Here is a 21293-nt window from a genome sequence, read left to right as displayed (position 1 = left end):
GGCCTCCTCTTGTATTTCCATTCTAGACATAATGCCCTGCATCCCATTCAATACACAAAACAAGGCCCCAAGCGACGTGGTGTGGCTACCGATAGATGTTGCATCTTAAAGGAGTCAATCAATTAGTGGTGGTATGAAGTATACAAATCTCTTACATTTGTTATGATGCTAGGGTTAGCATGTCACAAACTGCAGTCTTTCAATTAGTCCTCTTCGACTGACCAGCTCTTCACCAATCTAGGATATGATTGTTTTGCAAATGATGAATATTTGATTGAAATCTTGATGAATGATGTATAGTGATCATATCATTTGCTGTGCATGTATTCCAGATGTGAATTGGATCTTAATTGTATTTGACTTGTTACTTGCATGGTGTCACCTTTGTAAGAATTATTTGTTTGATAGTATTGCATTATATCTACACGTATGCATTATTCTTGTTGGATAGCATAACGTTTCATCAATGTATACCCCAACATGTCTGCATGAATTGCATTTGTGTACATGTCATAACTTTAAGTGAAATGGTAAGTAGTGTTCTATGTGTAAATAAATTTTCTTTTGATTTATTTGCCTTTTTTTCTTGGTGTTAAATCTTGGAAATACATTGTTTACATCTAGTTCATTATTCATTTCTACTTGTTAACTTTTATCAGACTACCCAATTAATGTAAACATGAGATTTCATGTATTGTTTATTGAACCAACTTCAGTAGGCCCAGCACTTTTGAAATTTGCCACACAAATGTTTTATCAACAGTAATTTTGGTTCTATTCATGATGATCGATAGGCATACTTTTGACTTAATCCAGTATTGGATAAATACGAACGAATGAAGGAATGTATCAGGGATCAAGGTGGGAAGAGACCTACCTCCCTGGTTGAATGTGTTATATCTCTGTTTACTGCTTAAATAGTAATAAAAAACATTAAGAATGTGTTCAGAAGGGAGAAATAAGAAATAGAATGTTGTTTTATATCATCCATTTTCTGCACCAAGGTATTTATTTTCACAAGACCAAGGCTTTGATTTTTTGATTAAGTGATTCAATGTTACACTGGTGGAACTTCAGAAAAGAAGGTCAGGTTTCGAGCCATGACTTTTCCGTTGGAGATGAGTCCCAAGAATACTAGGGCAGGTGTCTATGGAAAATATGTGTTATAGCAAAATCAGCCCATCTTTCTAAAACGGGTCAATGGTGGTATTACATAATTTATTAATTGACGTTACTTTTGTTGTTGGACTATGAATGCCACATTATGTTTACATCTTTCTTCAGAGTTTTGTTCTTAGATTGATATTGTTTGATGTTTCTGCATGTCAAGCATGGTTACCATGGTAACAGTGGTCTGCATACTTGTGACGATGTGAACTGGTTTTGCTGTAAGTATCGCACCTTTATGTGTTTAATAGATATTTGTGCCGCGCCCATGTGTATTTCCTGTATGCTGCATGCTTGCATGTCTTATAGCTGGATGTATTGTTTTCTGTTTGCATGCCCCCTCCCCCACCCCACCCCATCCCAACCCCCTTTCTCCACCAATAGGAGTAGACATTCCACAACTTCCTACCACCGCCCAACCCCCGGTACTGACACAGGCCCCCACATTACCATCTGTCTCGACAACTGTTGCTCCCCAAGCACCCCCCACGGGCCCTGTGCCCAGCCAGCCCCTGGATGTGACTGCCAGGGATGTCCGCCCACAGAGCATCACGGTGTCATGGCGACCACCGCTTCAAACCAAGGGCACCCTGACCTGGTACAGAATATACATCAGGCCGGAGAATGGCAGGTGGGTTGTCGAGTCCGTCAGTGGCCTACATGTAGAATCATAATGAAGTCACAATTAGCTTCAACTTCTGTATTTGACCATGTACCTACCTGTAACTGTTTAAACTTTTTGTTTGTTTGTCTCTTTCTTTCTTTCTTTCTTTCGTTCTTTGTATGTTTGTTTGTTTGTTTGTATGTGTGTGTGTGTGTGTGTGTGTGTGTTGTGTGTGTGTGTATAGGATGTTGAGGATGCTTTTTCATGAAGCTTATTAAAAGCACAGTGAAAGTTATGTATACCCACCCATATGTCAGTATGTGAAAGTCCCTCCTGACTACTATTGGGAGACATCAGGGATTAGCATGATCAGATAATCCCTATTTGTTAATAATCCATCCTGTGATATCTTTGCTGACACCCTCAATTTGGTGTGCAGATTAGCTAAAAAGGGTTGTAAGGATCCATGGCTGCTCCAGATCAGTATCATTGCTCTGTCATGGATATTTGTCATTTATGATGAAATACAGGAGAGAACAAAGGCCACATAAGAAAAACTGTGTATAGTTGAAAGAAACTCCAGCTGAAATCAAGTCAATTTGTGATCTTTTTTTTTGAGTGTGTGTTGGATACTGTCAATTCAGTTCTGTATAAATGAATAGATTAGCATCATCAGGATTTCTTGAGAAAAGGATTGAATTTTGTTTTGATATGTTGGTTTTCTTCATTCAAAATAGACATCTATTTAAAAGAAACTGGTTCAATATTTGTGTAGTTGTGTGAAAAGTCTGAAGGTTTCCACACCTCATTTGACTCACCTGCTTGTTGTTTGTGTTTTTCCACGACTTTAATTCTCATTCTCTGCTCTACCAATATTCTCCATTTTCCTTCTCCTTCTCCACCAACTTCCATCCGCTTTCCTTCCCATCTTCCTCATTTCCTTTCTCCTACTCCTTCATCAACCTTTCATTTTTTCTGCCATCCTCCTCTTCTTCCTACTCTTCTACCACCAACCTTCCAATTGCTCCATCGCCCTCCTTGATCCTCCTCCTCCTCCTCCTCATTTCTCCACCAATAACCATCCACTTTTTCTACCATCCTCCTCTCCTTCGTACTCTCCTTCCACCAACCTTCCAATTGCTCCACTGCCCTCTTCCTCCTCCTCTTCCTCCTCCTCCTCCTCCTCCTCTTTCTCCTCCTCCTCCTCCTCCTCCTCCTTTCTCCACCAACCTCTCTGATGATACAGGGTGAGGATGGTGGAGGTCAACAAGGATTCCCTGGTCAAGACGATCACTGACCTTCTTCCCAGCCACCGGTATGAAATCTACGTCGTCGCCGAAAACAACAATGGACTCGGCGAGCACTCGGAGACCATCATCGTCAATACCCCGGATGATACGAGTATGCATGCCGCTTGCTGCAGTTTGTAGCATCCTCTTTTATCACCTCACATTATGAAGCAAATGTGTCCACCTTGTAATTGTACTGTAGATGCATTAGTCTGATAAAACACTGTGCCTATCATCAAATTCCAGCACCTGCACTTGTGTGGTTTGGTGCTGTATCATTTTATCATCATTTTTATGATTTAAATTGTTAGTATTTCATTCATTTTAGTGAAAAATGTTCTCTCATTTGTGCCTTTATTGTTTGTATGTGATTGTGCTGTTTCAAATGCAGAATCTTCAAGCACCTCTTGTTTGTTATATTTGTTACTGAATTTTGAATTGCCAGTATTTTTCTAGTTTAAGTTTACTAAAGTTCCTGTTTCTTTCTCATATCAGCAAATTTTGTGATGTTTTTGTCTGATTTCGGGCAGATTTATTGAATTTTACCAGTTTCATCTGAAAGTAAGTGTTGCCAATTTGATGATGGGATAATAATTTCTTTGGCAAATTCCCCAAGGAGTTTAAAGGGTTAAGATGATGTGTGCACCTGCTTAGATGGTAAGACCCCGCCAATATGAAGTCATTCTTACAGAAATTGATTCAAGATGTGGTCATGTCCCACTTTATTGAACACCACAGGTAACACTCCCGATTCGGTATCGGACGTACGGGTCGTCCCCATCACCTCCCGCTCGCTGGAGGTCTCCTGGCGACCGCCGTTTGACACGCATGGCCCGCTCACGCAGTACATCATCCGGGGTACGGACCAGATGATGGGGAGTACGTTTGAGCACATGGTGGAAGCCAGCGAAACCAGCACCATCCTCTCAGACCTGGACATCTACACCCTGTATGAACTGGCCATTATCCCTTACAATGACAATGGTCCCGGGGGTGCCACCTCTATTACAGCTCGGACACCTGGAGCAAGTAATTTGGACCAGACTTTAATTCTTTTTTGAAGAATTTTTTTCCTTATCTCTTGATATGATAACAACTCCAACATGCATTTTATGTTTCTTGAAAAAAATGATACAGTGGCTTTTTGTGACTATGAATATGCACTGTTGATGGAACAATTTTGAAAGCAGCACAACAGTTACAAAGTTTTTAGTTTACTTAATTGATAACCCGAACTTAATTATAATTTTGCCAGTTGTAGGTTTACCTTTCTTGTCCTGTGGTGACATTATGTTTTGAAATTTGGTAACTGTCTGTAATCTGCATTATTATTATTATTGTTATTAAGATTAATATTATTATTGTTATTATTATTATCATTATTATTATTATTATTATTATCATTATTATTATTATTATTATTATTATTATTATTATTATTATTATTTTAGTTATTATTATTATTTTTATTATTATTATTATTATTATTATTATTATTATTATTGTTATCATCATTATTATTATTATTATCATTATTCTTTTTCTTTTCCATCATCATCATTATCTTTTTTTAATCAGGTTTTTTTTCAATCAAAATTTTAAGCAATGTTAAACAAACACCCTTATTCACCCATTCATGCGTTTACCCCGTCCAATACAGTGCCATCAGCCCCGCCTAGCAACGTGAGCGTACACCCCGCCCCTTCTGTGCCCAACGCCCTGGATATCTCCTGGGTTCCACCCCCTCTCAACAAACGCAATGGGGAGATCACCCAGTACAAGCTGCGATACAGGGAGAGAGGAGGGGAGATCATCAATGTTCAGATCGAAGGAACACAGACCTCGTACAGACTTGCAGGTAACATGTTTATCCCCAGGACTGCCGAACTACTTTATACACCATAGCAAGTCTAATTTTTCATGAATCAGAACTTCCCAACAATTTTGCGAGTGGTTAAATTCACAATTGTGGAGTACAGTGAATAAACAGAGAAATGTTGTGTATGCACATCACACATTCATGTCAGGTTCAGAGTTAATGTTTTTGCATTTTGTTATTAAAATTCATGAACAGCACCAGACTCACGAAATTCATGAAAATAAAAACCTTGCAAAATATGTGGCATGTACTGTATACAGGAGGTTAGCCATGAGTACCAGTCCAGCCAGTATTTTTTCTTGAACTCTATGACCATGATTTGCATCAGAATTACTTGTAAATGTTTAAAGCAATTACTTGTCATGCAGGAAAGTTTTTAATCTGTCGATATCTACTCAAGAGGAATATGGTTTGATCGTTCAACTGAATGCATAAGTTTGATGAGAATCGCCAGTGGCTATGCAACATGGTCAATAGGCGACTTAAAGCCAATTCCAAATGGCAATCTGTCTCTAATTCAGCAGAACTTGAATTGAAAATGACATTTGAACAACTGCTTGGATTTCGTGCGTGCACAAGTGTTGTGCAGAAAGAAGTGTGCATGTGGTGCAAAGAGTTGGGAAGAGAGGAAAAAGAGTGAAGTGCAAGTGATTGGTCAAGATATTCTGGAATTTTTTTTATCTGTGAGACATGATATGGTTTATGAGGAGGATTTGGTGTTCAGATGTTGACTTCTAGCTTTGTCCTCCCCCCCCCCCCCCCCATGTATACTCTTGAATGATTTTGATTTATAAGTTTTGACAGTGTGCTAATGGTACATTTACTGTAAAACGAGGAATATTTTAATTTCGTGAATTTCGCGAGCGCCCAGATTCATGAAATTAAAATGCACATGAAATTTTTGTCTACACTATATGCATTGAACGCCAGTAGCAATTCGCGAAAAATTTCATGCCACGAAAAGGCCGTCGGCTCCAATTTACCAAAATTTTGTGCCACGAATATATCATGTTTAACAGTATACATGTAGCAATTTGAAAATGCACCTGATATTGTAGTGATGTCAGGCAAAGAATTAACTCTGCTTGTATCATGCTTTATGACATTACCATTTTTGATAACAAATGTAACATTAAGCGCGTTGAAGGATTTTTATTTGCTTGAAATGCATCATTACTGAGGAAAGAAGAATAGAAAAATTTACATGCATGATGTATAAACAAAGTGATGTCCCCATAATGATTTTTCGTTATGTTCATGAGAATGCAGTGAATTGAACTTGTTCTTCTGTACATATTTGAATATCTCTTTCAGGCCTGGAGAGGGAGACAGACTATGAGATAAAGATAGCCATGGTGAACGTGAACGGTACAGGACCGTTCACCGACTGGCACCCTGGACGAACAGAGGCTATTGTTCCAAATGGTGAGAATCCAGGGCCACTCTCCACCCCCATATTTCCTTATTTCCAGCTCAATCTACAAAAAAAAATCTCTCCCAAACCTGTTCTGCTCGTGGTGAATTGAGGATCATTTAATCTGAATTTCCCTTCTTGGAATATGCCTCTGTTTCACAATACTATAAAGGATGACTCCTCTGAACATCTTACATGCCATGTGCGAATCTTAGGACAATTACTCTCTTTCCAGTTGTAACTTTCTCCTCAAATGTCGGCATCAATCATGGAGGTTGTATTATCTGTTATATGGTACACATTGGTACTAAAACAAACATATGATTATCCTTATGATACTAATCTTAGTTCTCTTGCCTTTCTTAAACAGCGAAGAAGATTGATAGGCAGTTATAACAGACTCAACTAAGGAGGGGGTTAGATATATTTTGGTGTACTAATCTGCTTCAGTGCATTTGTTCTACTCAAAGCTTACATGTATATTTGTTGTCATCTATGTGTTGGACATATTTTTAGCCAAGAATTTCTTCAGTGAAACTTCCTTGCTATAATCTCAGAGCATCTTCCAGATTTAAAAGAAAGGGAAGATATGCTAGATATTTTTAAAAATGGGAACAATGATATACCCTGAAAATATCAGGATTGCCACTTTACTTTATGGGACTTAAAAATGAATCTAACCAAATCTTCTGAGGTTCTTATAATGTGGAATCTTCCTTTCCTCTAATCAACACATCGTCATTCTTTCTTCATCTTCTTTCCTATTGCTACTGTCTTCTCCATGAAATATCTATTCACTTTACTAAAAAAAAATGACAAAACACTGTGAACAAACAAACATGTGAACCACAAACGTGGGGGTAACACGAAAATGACATACAATTGTGGAATATCTCGACAAAATATTTTTGCTGAATGGTGCGTGTGGACAGAGCGCGTGCCACCCCCAGCACCAACGATCATCCAGGTGACACCATATGCCCACCAGATCAATATGCACTGGGAGCATTTGGAGGCAGCAGTGATCCTGGTAGAGGGTTATCTCCTTGGTTACGGCGAAAACATTCCCGACCTGACCATATTGCACTTGGAGGCTGCCAAGCGCTACGTGGAGCTGAAGGACCTCAATCTTAACACCAACTACGTCATTCGGCTGCGGGCCTTCAACAAGGCGGGCGAGGGGGAGTCGGTCTACGCCAACGTGCGCACCAGCGCCGACAGCAGTGAGTCCAAACATCTCGCCCCGCCCTCTCGTTCCCACTTGCGCACATTCCTCTTGTCTCTGATCAGTCGGTTGCCATGGATGTTTTGTGTTGTAGGAAGCATGTGAACTAGTTCGTGACTTCGTGATGCATGCCATTTGTAACTTGAGTATACTGTTCGGGATGTCGTAGACGTGCATGTATGGTCAGTCCAGCGATAAACCGATTAAACTCATCTCATGCATGGATTCACTGTGGAGGCTTTCGTTTATTACATTGTACAATAACAGAACAACTGTGTTCCTCAATTCAGAATCGTCTAACGGTAGATCAGTCATACACAAATTTATCTGACTGTTTTAAAAACATTTGAAGCTTTTTTTTTTATCTCTAGCTTTGCCACTTGATTCTTGCACTCCAGAAGTTGCCAATCAAATAGCAAACAAGTAATTCATTATGATGAGTTGGATGAATGTCGTAATTTAGGCAGGGATTGAACACTTTGATTGAATCTTATCAGGAACAGAAAAGGAATTTCATCATTTACTGCCTCTCTCATGTTTTCAAGTATGTATTTGTAAATGTGAGAAGCTGTCCTTGCATGATCTAACTCTGTGACTGTGATTATTTTTGTGTCTATGTTAATCATTCATTCTCAAGGAGAAAGATTTGTTTTTGCAAATTGCAAAGAAAGATCAAATGATTCATTCTTTGAAGCCTAAATATAAGAGTGGAAGCAGTTAAAAAGCTTGTGTTAAGAATGATCATAGGCAACGCACTTTCAAACCAATTTGCATTCAAGCAAGTGATTTTTTTTTCATTGTTGGAATGTAGAAAGTTTGAATAATCTGCAACGTTACAGCATAGAAGCCATTTTTTTTAATTTCAAAGTTGAAGTAAATGATTATTAGCCACTATGGATCACTATGTTTTCAATGTCTGATTTTCAGTACTGCAGATGATTGTATTGCATTGAATAATAAAAGGTGTAAGGTGATTGCTTTATTTTTTTATCTGAGGGCAAATTATTAAGGAAAACTTTTGAGTATGTAGTATATTTCATCAGTAATGTGAAAAGATGGTTTAATTTGTCCAAAAGCAAACAAAAGAAAAAGACAATCAAAGAAGGAAAGACTGTTGTATGTTTGTCGCCCTTTGAAGAGTTGTGAATAAATTGTGTTCATGGTCTTAGCCCTTGTTTAAAAGCTTGCTCTGGAAGACTTTCATCTGACATAAACCTTGGACCTGTCATTCAAGATGTATTAAAAAGAGGAGATTTTGAATCACAGATCATTTATCCTCCAAATTTGACCATGAAAGACAGTTACAAATAGGAAATGTTTGTACTAAAAAAATGTCTGATATGATATATAAAAAAAAAGTCTTGTCACTATCATAGAAACAGTATGGACAGATAAATGTATACTAGCTGTTAAAGTTTGCCAGGTGAATTTGTTCTTCCAGTGAAAATAGTTTTCAAGGAGGGCTAATGCCTACTGAGGAATATGCATGATGTTGTAAATGTCTGATCAAATGCCATGAATTTTTATTTCCATTCATTACACATTTCTTCATCAATATGTAATGACGAACATATAATCTTCTATATCTTGATCATGGAGTTGGTTTGTGCATTGTTGTTTCTACTAACATTTACTGAGATCACTAAACAAAGCTTTGTCATTGTAGCGAGAAGCTTCATGAGTTTCTCATCCCTCGAACACTGAAATGGTGACGTACATTCTCAAATTGTCAAGAAGATTTTTGCACGAAAAGCTGACGTCTCTCCGTCACTCATTTTGTCTGAAATCATGATGTGCATTACGTTTATTTATGTACTCATGTACATTAGAATTAAATTGTCATCATTTTGTGATTGAACATAGGAAATGATGAATTATAAAAAAAAAATAAGCTACTGGATTGACCTGAATTGAAGGTCATCGATCTTATTCTCTGGTAACAATTACCGAAGAGACCTCATTTCTGTCTCAATTATGAAAACATTTCATGATTAGAGAATTCATGAAGCTGGCGGACAGTGACAAAGTTCCTCCATATTATTTTCATGCATCATGTCTATTTTGACTGCTCTTCTCTGCATTGGGTTTGTACGGGTGATTTTCTTTTTTTTCCATCCTATGATGTTCTCTCTGCTATCTCTTTAATGTCCTTCTATAACCCTTATATCCTCCTAACTCTTCAAACTCCAACCCCTTGCCTACGGGAATAATGTCGAGTCCTGTATGAAGTCTATCAGGATTTCAGACATTTGTAGGGAGAGGGTTAACTCTTGTCTCTTCTATCTATTTTTTCTCCTTGTGTATCTTCTTTTCTTTGACGCGCATCTTCACACTCTCTGTGTCACATATCCTATTACAGGCAATGTCCCCCATGTTGGAATAATTCTGCGCCCAAGTAAGGAAATCCAGAGGAGATGTTTCGTTGTTTTGTGACGCGTTCGTTCCTCTCTCTGTTCGTTCAGCTTCTCCTCTTCCTCCTCCTCTTCCCCATCCCTTTATCATCATCATCACCGTCAACATCATCGTGACTTTTTTTTTGCTGGCCTTGCAGCCTCCCAAAATAAAAATTTGTCATTTTGTTCTCAGTTCTGACAAACAGGTTCATTTTTGTTTCTTTTTCCTAAGTTTGTTCAGTCCCCCAAAAGCTACGCCACAGCTCAACTCAACTCTCTGGTCTGATTTGTGCATATTTGATTTCATTTGAGCAAGAATGTGTCATGATGCATGATAATTTTGTGTTTATTAATCTTTCCAATTTTTTTCCCATGGACATCATTTACTCAATCTGGATTTTTTTGTTTCCATTTGGCATGTTGCTTGCTATATGCATTATAAAGTAGCATGCTGTATTTTTGTGTTTTTCTGCTCAAATATGTTATCAATATTTATGCCATGTTGATAAACATACTGCAACCATTTGTGAAAATGGTGCAATCTTTGAACAATTCCAAGTTTTATACACCTATCTTTGTCATAGCAATCTTCGAGAGATTTAAGAGCGCTTATCGGTGGTATGTTCTTGCTGTTAGTATTTACAGAATCATGTCATTTATTCAAAAACTTTATAGGATATGCGTAATTTTGCCACTGGCTGGTGAAATTGAATTCTCAAAGCTGTGTGCTGAGATTTGTCGCAATGGAGAAAGCTATTGCCATGGTTACAGCTGCTTTGTGTATGGTGCCAAATATTTGTTTTCCTGATGTTGATGCAGACGGGACATAATTTTGTCTACCTTTTCACAATGCTTCAGTTGGTAAAAATCAAGGATGCACTCTTCAAATTCTTACGAAGCTGCACATATTGTAGAAAGATGCCAATATCTATTGATTGATGTATTCCCGCTTTTTGCAGGTCTCAGCTGAGCTAATTTGAAGGTGGAAGTTTTGTATTCAGTGATTATGCTGTGGCGCCAAAGTCTATTTCTTTATTTTTATCTGTCTGTGCTGTATAGTCCTCTGATGCATTGTTGTACCAGACAAAAAACAAAAATGTAAATGATTCAAAAAGATAGTAAAATTAGGCCAGTCTACATATTCCCTCCCCATTATATTCTGATCCTATTCCAATCTCAATGTAAGTGTCATATATCACTTCTGAACATTTACACTTTGTGTTACGGTCTTGAGATGGCTCAAAACCATGTCATTGCAGGCAGCAACACGGGGGTTTTCCTGCTCAAAAGCTGTTGGTGATTTTATACATAACATAACTGATGAATGCCATGAATGTGGCATTTTTGTTTATACTTGATATCTATCACATTCTGCTGCACCACATTTACTGCACTTGGCAATGCATATATCCTCAACACCACCATGATTTCCCGAGTTGTGCGCCAGTATCACACAAGAATAATCCTATCTAAGTTGCTTATTACACTATTTGATACCTTTTTTTTATGCTGGTGCCATTTCCCTCATAATGCAGTGTCTCAATGTTCCAGTATACTTTTTTATGTGCTTTAGCTTTAAAAAGTATAGCAAAATTTTAGCATACCTGAATGACACTCAAAGGCTATCAAGGACAGGCTGATATGACATGAATCAAAATTGTTGCAAGTATACATGTTGTCTTTACCTTCCCTCAATGGTTGCAAGATTTAATGAAAGATGATAATATCTTAGTCTTTGTGTTATCCTTCCTGTGAAGAAGGCAGATACAGGTGTATATCTTCAGAATTCTTATTGCTCCTTGAATCACAACCTCATATATTTCTACCAACATATACCTCAAAACAGAAGGACATGATAGTTTCCACACAGTTTGGTGTATTTCTACGGGCTGCATATTGTCAGCGTTATTCTTTTTGACATCATATATACACTGGTGCATGCTGAATAGAGACATTTGTTTTATATCATGGTTTGTTTAAAGACCCTTTAAGGTGCCACTTCCTAAAAATCTTCTTACAGTTTTCTTTTTAAACAGAAATTTTTTAAACACTCATCAGTTGTAATATTTGTAGACCACAAGGAAACATCAAGCAGAGAATTGTGTGTAACTGTGTTTAAGATTAATGGGGTTTTTTATCATTATTTTTTAAATGACTCTACAACTAAATTATGTTGTATGTGTTGACATTGCATGTTTTTGCTTTGTGTTGCAGCCACTGCTCCGGGTCAGGCCATAGAGCTGCAGAGCCCCATGGAGGTGTTTGCTGATCCCCAGTCCTCGACGGAGATCTTGCTGACCTGGTCTGACCCCAACCCGATCAATCCCAAGCCTGGAGTCGTGCGATACTACACCGTGGTCTACAATAGCAGGACCAATGAGTATGAAATAGAAAGAGGAGACACTACTCACTCACACAAATTTATATTCTCATCCTTTTTCATAAAAATTCTTCTCGTCAGTTGAAGTTTAGACAAACACTTTCTTGACTTTGTTATGTCAGTTGATCAGAGAGCTTAGAGTTGGAAGTTCCACCACATTTTATCCCCAACTATGGACCCTTCTGTGGAAGAAGTTTGCAATCATTGCTGTGTAATCAAGAAAATCAAAGGAATGCAAAATTTCTGCTTTGCAGACAAATGTCAAACACTGAGAGTGAAACCCAAATGATCTCTCCTTTTTTCTTTCTTCAAATTGGAAGCTCTGTCCTTGTTTTCATAATTCAAATTTTAGCTGATTAAACTAGGCTGCAACATTTATTTCTAAGTCATCAAATATGCATGAACTCTGAGATATAACCTTGTTCGTAATTCATGAGCTCACAACAGTCAAAATAGATTATGGAAATGACCTTTAGACATCAATGTTAGTTATTGTGCATATGTATTGTGACACTGTTTTGAGCAAAGTTTTTTTTTTAAAGCACCTTACTTTAAAAATTCAATTGATGTCTAATTCAAATTTGTGTCCACATAAGATACTTTCTTTAGTTTTTGTGAGCTCTTTTGACAAAATGTGTGTGGGATTTGATGGTTCCTATAGAGTGTACCTTCTGAAATTTGCCTAAAGGAATATGAGTGTATAAAAGTGATCTACAATGTATGTGATGCCATTGGTGTATCTAATGCGATCTTTAAAGGGATAGTACAGTATTGGTGGAGATGAAAATTGGGCTTTTAACTTTTTGTGAGATACCAGGAAAACACTTATGATATAGTACAATGCATACCATTTCAAGAGGAATTCAAAGTTTATTTTGATAAAAATTGGGTTTGGAATGACTGAAACATCCAAAAACAAAGCAATCATAATAAAGTGTGGGTCCCACACTTCATTAGAATCGCTCTTTTTTTTATACCTCAGCCATTTCAAAACCAATTTTCATCAAATAAACGTTGAATTCCTCATAGAATTACATGCTCTTTCATGTTTCATAAGAGGTTTCTCATTATCTCACCAAAATCTGTTAGAAACATGAAATTAGGTGTCAACCAAGACTATACGATCCCTTTAATCACTCTTTCATGGTTTCTATCGGAAATTGTTCCCCTCTGTTCAGTAGAGCCTTCAAAGTGAACACGACGGAGCCCAGGCTAGAGGTGCAGAATCTGAAGCCCTTCACTTTCTACGACTTCTACGTCATGGTTGGGGAGGAGCAGAAGATTAGTGGTTACTCCCTCGTGGCAAGTGCCAAAACTGCCGCTGCAGGTGCGTGTTTCCCTCTAAAATTTCTGCTACAGCAAAGTAAAATGTACTTCACATTGTTTGTTCATGAGAGGGGGAAGGGGGTTGTGGTAAAGTAGTTCTTTTATTTTCACTTTTCAACAGAAATGATTGTATAGTCTGTGATATTGAATTTGTTGGAAATGCGAATAGCTGATTTCAGTGCATGAAGGAAAAGAGAAGTGACTTTTATTTACATGATAAATTAGGAACACTTTCTCATCCCAATTTCACTGACAGAAAATGTTTCACAGTTCTGTCAAGAGCAGTTATGATTGGTATCCTCTCTTGCAATCAATTGCACTCAACCATATGATTGACATGTTTTATCAAGAGCAGAAATGATTGGTATCCTCTCTTGCAATCAATTGCACTCAAACATATTATGATTGACATGTTTTATCAAGAGCAGTTATGATAGGTATCCTTTCTTGCAATCAATTGCACTCAAACATATGATTGACATGTTTTATTAAGAGCAGATACATGTATGATTGGTCTCCTCTCTTGCAATCAATTGCACTCAAACATATGATTGACATGTTTTATCAAGAGCAGTTATGATAGGTATCCTTTCTTGCAATCAGTTGCACTCAAACATTATGATTGATATATTTTATTAAGAGCAGTTATGATTGGTCTCCTCTCTTGCAATCAATTGCACTCAAACATATGATTGACATGTTTTATTAAGAGCAGATACATGTATGATTGGTCTCCTCTCTTGCAATCAATTGCACTCAAACATATGATTGACATGTTTTATCAAGAGCAGTTATGATAGATGTCCTTTCTTGCAATCAATTGCACTCAAACATTATGATTGACATATTTTATTAAGAGCAGTTATGATTGGTCTCCTCTCTTGCAATCAATTGCACTCAAACATATGATTGACATGTTTTATCAAGAGCAGTTATGATAGGTATCCTTTCTTGCAATCAGTTGCACTCAAACATTATGATTGATATATTTTATTAAGAGCAGTTATGATTGGTCTCCTCTCTTGCAATCAATTGCACTCAAACATATGATTGACATGTTTTATTAAGGCGCCTTGGCAGATTACATTGTGCAGGAAAACAGCGGCGCCGCCGTTCAGCGGTCCTTTGAGCGGCGCTTTGAAAAACCCGTTAATACGCCGGGGTACTCAAGCGTATTCCCGCAGTGGCCCGCTCTCCGGCTTTTCCTTTCAAAACGCCGCTAGGGTTTTGCAAACCCTTTTATGAATAACAAACTCCTTGTTGTGACGAACAACTTTTTTAGAACAACGCCCTCTCGTGGCAGCGTCTAATATTGTCTTTGAACAGTATGCTGGAGCACAGAACTCTACACACTGTGTGATAGTAGTGAAGTTTAGAGTTCTGAACCCTGTAGGTAGCACAAAACAGAAAATGATAAAACGCTGTCACCTCATAGGTTCGTCTCACCTCTGCAATTTGCATACTGAATGCAGGTTCAAATGGCCCATATCAGGAAGATGAAACATGCATGTGATTTAACAATATGCTTTCAATGTTTGTACAGTGTATCTTATCTTCTAAATAATAACGATGTATATTTTCGATCTTTATTTCCACAAACATGGAATATATTTCAATCAGGGCTTTTTATGATGGTTTGACAGTCGAAATTTTAATCAATTTGTCGTAACATGTGTGTATGTGTGTGTGTGCGTGCGCACGCGCGCACGCGTGTGTTTGTGTGTTGGTTTGTTACTTTATTTTTATTTTTATTCCTTTTGCTGTTATCAGTGATTTATGTATTACAACACATGCAACCAGTAGTGACAGTAATGACGCATAGAAGTCAGGGAGTTTGGGCCAGCACGGGTAAGAGTGTTTTTGTTGTTGTTGTTGTTGTTTTTTTTTTGCTATTAGGCACATTCATGGTGTACAATAACACGTCAATTAATGAAACTGAAGTTTCCAAACTACACGAATGTCTATTTTCCATGTTTATTAAATCTGTTTAAAATGTATTAAATACAGATTTTGATTTGTGTCAAAATAATTATAATTTTGTTACTGGACCCCATCGATATAAGCCCTGCTTTACACGTGTCCATGACCTTTCATTGCTATACTGTTTTCGATATAATTGCGTGCATATTTTTGTTTGCATGTCTAAACGGACGTTTCTTTTTTGATGAACGGATGCATACAATTGAATTGAATGTGCATTGCAAATGCATGCAGGCCTGTGGATATGTTGTGTGTGTGTTGTGTTCACTTGTCTGTCATTTTTTGCTATTAAAGACAAATCAGTTGAACGTCCTTCTATAATTGTTCTCCAGCATAGCGATGCTGAGGAGGCTCGGCAGTTGATGTGCATACTGCTATCTTGATGACATCCAGCTGTTTTTGTAACATTATATATATATATATATATATATATATATATATATATATATATATATATATGTGTGTGTGTGTGTGTGTGTGTGTGTGTGTGTGTGTGTGTGTATTTACTCGCGGTTTGTCTCTCATTAGGTATGCCGGCATTGTTGCCCTGTGTATAGTTTTGTATGATCTTAGATTCCACGATTTATTTTTTTCCTCCATGATCGCGCTATGACTTTTTATAATCAGTATCTCTCGAAATCCTCCCAATCTGTCTAACTCCTTTTTTTTTCACCGTCGTAATTCTATTATCATAAACTCTTAAGACTCCAAACTACAAGTATCATATCGCGGAAATTATTTCAATCAATATTTCATTTGAACAATAAAAACGTCAATCTTGTGCTGTTAAAACACCCAATGTCAGAAGATCACATCCATACCAGCTGTCGAACTATCATTCGACTTTGAATATCAACACGGCAGTTTGATATTAAACATCCATAGATCCTCGTCACGCACGTGTGTATGGATACACACTATAGAATGGCGTTACCAGTCGTTTTCTTTTTATCGTTTTTATGGCAAAGCGGTTGTATTTTGTGTACGTAATGTATGTACGAAATTATTACAAGAGGATAAAAATATACTGCGGATGTAGAAAATGAACAACAACATCAAACATACCTGCACTGGACGTGACGGATGCAGGCACTAATTTCGCCTTGCAAACATTTAGACATTTAAACCAGCATGTCTCAGCGAAGTCATAATACCGGTATACAGTTTGTACATTTTATGCTGCATGCTTAGCATCTACCGACATTTGAATCCGACTCTCTCGGTCAGCTAACGAACAGATGTATATAGCGTGACTATTATAGAATGTTAAAATGTACATGTCAAGTATCTGTCAATTCATGAATCTATGTGCTTATTTATTTATTTGTTTGTTTATCTATTTGTTCATCTATTTATTTATCTATTTATCTATTCATTTAGTTATTCATTCAAACGCTAATCCAGGAAGAAAGAAAATATTAGCAGTTGCTTTCATCGAAGTCCTATGTGAACATGATATTTCGGGCAGTCAGAGGCTGCAGCCAAAAGATAGTGATAGAGAAGGCTGCAACTAAACGATTGGGAAAGCGTGATCTAAAGAGAGCAAAGGGCTGCTGCAAAATGATCAAAAGGGCTGCGAGATTATGACTGAAAAGGCCGCAGCCAAACCCACCAAAGGGCCGCGGGAAGAGCGTAATAGGGTATAGAATGTAATGCCAACCAAATGCCTATAGAATTCGGCATATACAAAATAGGTGGTACAGGTACAATAGATTTCAGACACCCCGACCTGTCCATAGTGAGATCTCCGATCCCATTGTTATGTCCGGAGAAGATGGACACTTCCGCGATGGGCACCGTGAGTCGATCATTGCTCATTGTCTTTCCAAAAACAAACTTTTGTTGTGATAGCAACGGAGGCTGAAACTGCGTGATTGATGGTCAGCTCCGTGTTGCATTTCCAGCAATATGCAGATTAGTTCACAACCTCTATAGAGAAGTAAGTTCAATAAATGAATTAAAGTTTCATACCCTAATATTGTATTTGGATCGATTCCCTGTCTTTTATCGTTGCGGAAGGTGACGTTGTATTTTTTGTTTGGGGGAGGGGGGGGGGGGGCTTCGGTTTGTAATCTATTTTTGATACTGCCGCCATCCAAACGACTGAAAGAATTAACGCTGGATGAGCTTTAATAGGTTGCCTTTAAATAGTATCATACTGTACTTGTTATTAACATAACATAACATAACATGTTTTTCATTATAACTTGTTACAATGCGTGCGTGTGTGTGTGTGTGTGTGTGTGTGTGTGTGTGTGTTTGGGGCACATGGGGCAATATCCCTGAAAACCTCACACAAAATAATGAAACCAAAAAGATTTATCAATTTGCAGTTACCCAAGCGCGCGGGCACACACACAAACACACACACACACACACATACACATCTAAAGTAATAAAGTATCTTGTTGTAAAGTATCTAGAGTGCAAAAGTCTAACCGGATACTTTATCAGTCGACACAATCGCAATTCCTTCAGTCTTCAATAGATTACCACGCCCTCTACACAAGAGTGTCTTTAACTATTATTAAACTAATACAACACTAACATTCTTCCGGTGAAAACGCAGAGTCATCTCACTGATGACTTCATCCCCCTTCCAAGCCGGCCACACATCCCACAAAAGGCCGAAGCAATTCATTGCTCTCCTCTACACCCTCTCCAGCTCGTCCAGAACAAAGGCAAAAACGCAATTATTTTCGTATCCCAATAGCCGATTCTAATTTGTTGTCCTAGATCTCGAGAGATTTGTAGCTTTCTTTGTAACTGTCCTGAATAACTCAACGAAATAGAAATGTGACCACCTCAAACTGGTAGAAAAGCAGACAAGTAATAACTTTAATTCTTATACTCTAAACAGAAAATGACGTTCTGTAAATTCATGTTGCTGCCTTCAATCCAGTCATAAATATCCAACTTCATCCATTCTGCAGCTGTTGATTTGGTGACCTGCTAAATTGCATTAAATTTTTGTTTTTTATATGGTCCCATGGAATGTCAATCCGTCAGTTCATTCCAGCCGTTCCTCCAAAATTTGTACTCCAGCTATTACAGACACCATGGTTACCTATGACTGCAGTGACTGCAGAAAAGCAGACCATTTTTAAAGCTTGAGAAAAAGCGAACAATTCGTTCAAAAGTTATCCATTTTCAACAGAAAATAATGGTTTACATAAAGATAAATGTGCTGATCAAGAATATTGTTTTGACTCAATTGGGGAAAGATGTCACGAACACGAAAAGGCAGAGGATTGAGGGAACGTCACTATTTGTTACTCTGCTAACAAAACGAAAAAGAGCATATGCACTCACACACACACGCACACACGCACAAACAAACACACACACACACAAACAAACAAACATAAGCAAACAAGAAATAGAATCGCCTCTTCCTGGAAAGAGGTCGACACAACGTAGGTCAGTTACAAAGGAATGGATGAATGAATATTTTGAAGAAAAACATTGGAATCTTGTGAATTACACTTTTATCATAATTCCCTTCCCCAGGCCAAATACAACCTCGTCTGCACTTGTCAAATTGTGTGATTATGTGGGGTGTATTTAAGTGACCAGATAATCGTTAAGACGTGTTTATTGCTTGTGATTCTTTGATATATCGTTACACTCTCGAAGTATAATTTGTTTCATGTTTACTTGCATTCGTTAAAGTTTCTGTATTGTCCTGACATTCCTTCATTTCATTTTTTTTTTATCCTGTGAATACTTAGGATAAATTTTGCTACAAATCCACATTGACTTGTACATTGTACTTTCTTTGTGACATATTTCTCAACGGTTAAAAAGTGATGACGCATTAGAAGATACTGCCCATGGTATGCATATTATTTTTCATTTGTTTTGAACTCAACTGAAAACCAACCATTATATTGACATCCAAGTTTCGTAATTTCTCTTGTTTGGCGAAGTTGTGTAGTTCATTATGGGCACGTCGTTGATCTCAGAGAAACATGTCCACAATACAGACAATTTTTTCCTTGAAGCCCTTTCTCCTGGCTTTGAAAATGGCGTACCCTTCAGTTCATTATCTGCTACTGATTTCAAACTATGCTATTAAACTTTGCAAAGATACGTGCCGCCTATTCAACAGGGAGTTTTCGCAAGCACGACGCGGCCGGGATTTGAGCATACCATGTGCAAATTTGCATCTGCGCATGATCAAATCCGAGAAACGTCCCGTGGGGAACACTGGTGCGCGAGATTCAGCCAAAATAGCGTTCGGTCCCGACGCTGGGCATGAGTGAGCCAGTCAGCCAGCCAGCCAATCAGCGATCTTGTCCCCACGCCTCGTCCTGTACAGGAAAGCGAAACTGCTATGGTGACGGGAGTCCGAGTACGGGTACTTTCACAGTTGATTGCTTCCGCGTACTCTCGGTCTGTCCTTCGTGTAGCGAAAACTTGATCAACGCCTTTCAAATCAGCAACAACACGTAATCTTCCATCAATACCTTTTGTCTCGATACGGAACAATACGCCATGGCAAGCGATTGGGTACAAAAGTGTCAATGTATTGAAAGCACCAAGATTACCACTCACGCAACCTTTTGGTAGACCTCGTCATTACATCATTACAGTGACGAGAGGGAGAGAAAAAAAAATCGATTTTGGTAGAACTGAATATATCACATCTCGTCATTTAGATCCATGGTGGTGGAAATTAGCGTAACAATTAAGGTGATAAAATGCTACTTTCAATCTGTTTTCAATATAAAACAGCAGAGAAGGCGTTCACGCATGATGGCGTGAACAAAACGGCTTAGGAACAGCATGTCACACTGCACGGCTTCTAATACAATCTTTTCATACTAATTTTAATAGCTGTACGTCGTGTCAATCATGACTTCGTGAAAATGAATTATGGCTATTACAAATGAAGACAGTATGTAATCATACGGTGCTTCAGCAATTCAGGAGAAGTAACAATTAAGCTGAAAGATTGTAATACCTTTATATGTAATACATAATACCACTCGAAGGCCTACTTCAATTTGTACCATCATTTACAAGTGCTACCTCTACATGCATGTTTTAGTACTTATCGTCTTTCAGTGTACAGAACAAGGCAGATTTTTCTTTTGTTTTCAATTACAGGCAGGATTTTGTCTCTGTGTGTGTTCTCGTCAGTGTATGTTTGTTTGTTTGTTTGTTTGGACGAGGTTAGAGTGGACATCATTAGCTTATTCGACCCCTGTTGAGTCTCGCATAAACTATAGTTAGCTATTCTTTCTCAATTAAAATTCATGCGCATTGGTGGGAACTATAATTGTATGCATGTAATTCTTACTTTCAAAGAAAATCAATGGAAAGGAACCGCGTAAAAGATATTCCTCATAGCTGCGATTCACCTTTCTCTGTGTCATTTACACCTACAAATTGCAATACATGTTCTCATCTCTTCTTCACGACTACTTTGTACTTTAAGTTTCCTGGTGTATCCTGTCGCTGCTACGCAGATGACACACATATGTATTTGTCGTTCACACCTGACGCACATGCTCAGCAGCAAAGCGTCACTCACATGGAAATATGTGTCAATTATGTACGTGAATGGATGCTGCTAAACAAAATCATGCTAAATGACAGTAAGACTGAACTGTCATTGATTGGCACATCAA

At 37.9% G+C, this 21293-nt stretch overlaps 2 protein-coding genes across 3 annotated transcripts in view; both read left to right on the top strand.

Moving 5' to 3' along the window:
- The window catches only part of LOC139730584 (netrin receptor DCC-like), a 134710-nt gene extending 131430 nt beyond the window's left edge, over window positions 1-3280 (top strand). The window contains exons 8-9 of one of the 2 annotated variants that reach the window (XM_071641440.1): window positions 1648-1798; window positions 3018-3280. In XM_071641440.1, the coding sequence (XP_071497541.1) occupies window positions 1648-1798; window positions 3018-3201 (335 nt within the window). In that variant the 3' untranslated portion in view covers window positions 3202-3280. Of the gene's footprint in view, window positions 1-1551; window positions 1799-3017 lie in introns of both variants that reach the window. The other variant, XM_071641439.1, reaches the window with a different exon arrangement.
- A 484-nt stretch (window positions 3281-3764) lies between these two features.
- Window positions 3765-12436, top strand: LOC139730600 (neogenin-like). The gene is made up of 4 exons (XM_071641456.1): window positions 3765-4089; window positions 4721-4918; window positions 6254-6364; window positions 12186-12436. Exons 1-4 carry the CDS (start codon window positions 3765-3767, stop codon window positions 12434-12436), a joined length of 885 nt encoding a protein of 294 aa, XP_071497557.1.
- Window positions 12437-21293: the final 8857 nt, after the last annotated feature.

The sequence above is a fragment of the Diadema antillarum genome, unplaced genomic scaffold (assembly GCF_040938485.1).
Source record: "Diadema antillarum isolate AM-2024a unplaced genomic scaffold, OU_Dant_1.0 seq00000321_RagTag, whole genome shotgun sequence".
NCBI lineage: Eukaryota > Metazoa > Echinodermata > Echinoidea > Diadematoida > Diadematidae > Diadema > Diadema antillarum.
This window is presented reverse-complemented; position numbering and strand designations above follow the sequence as displayed.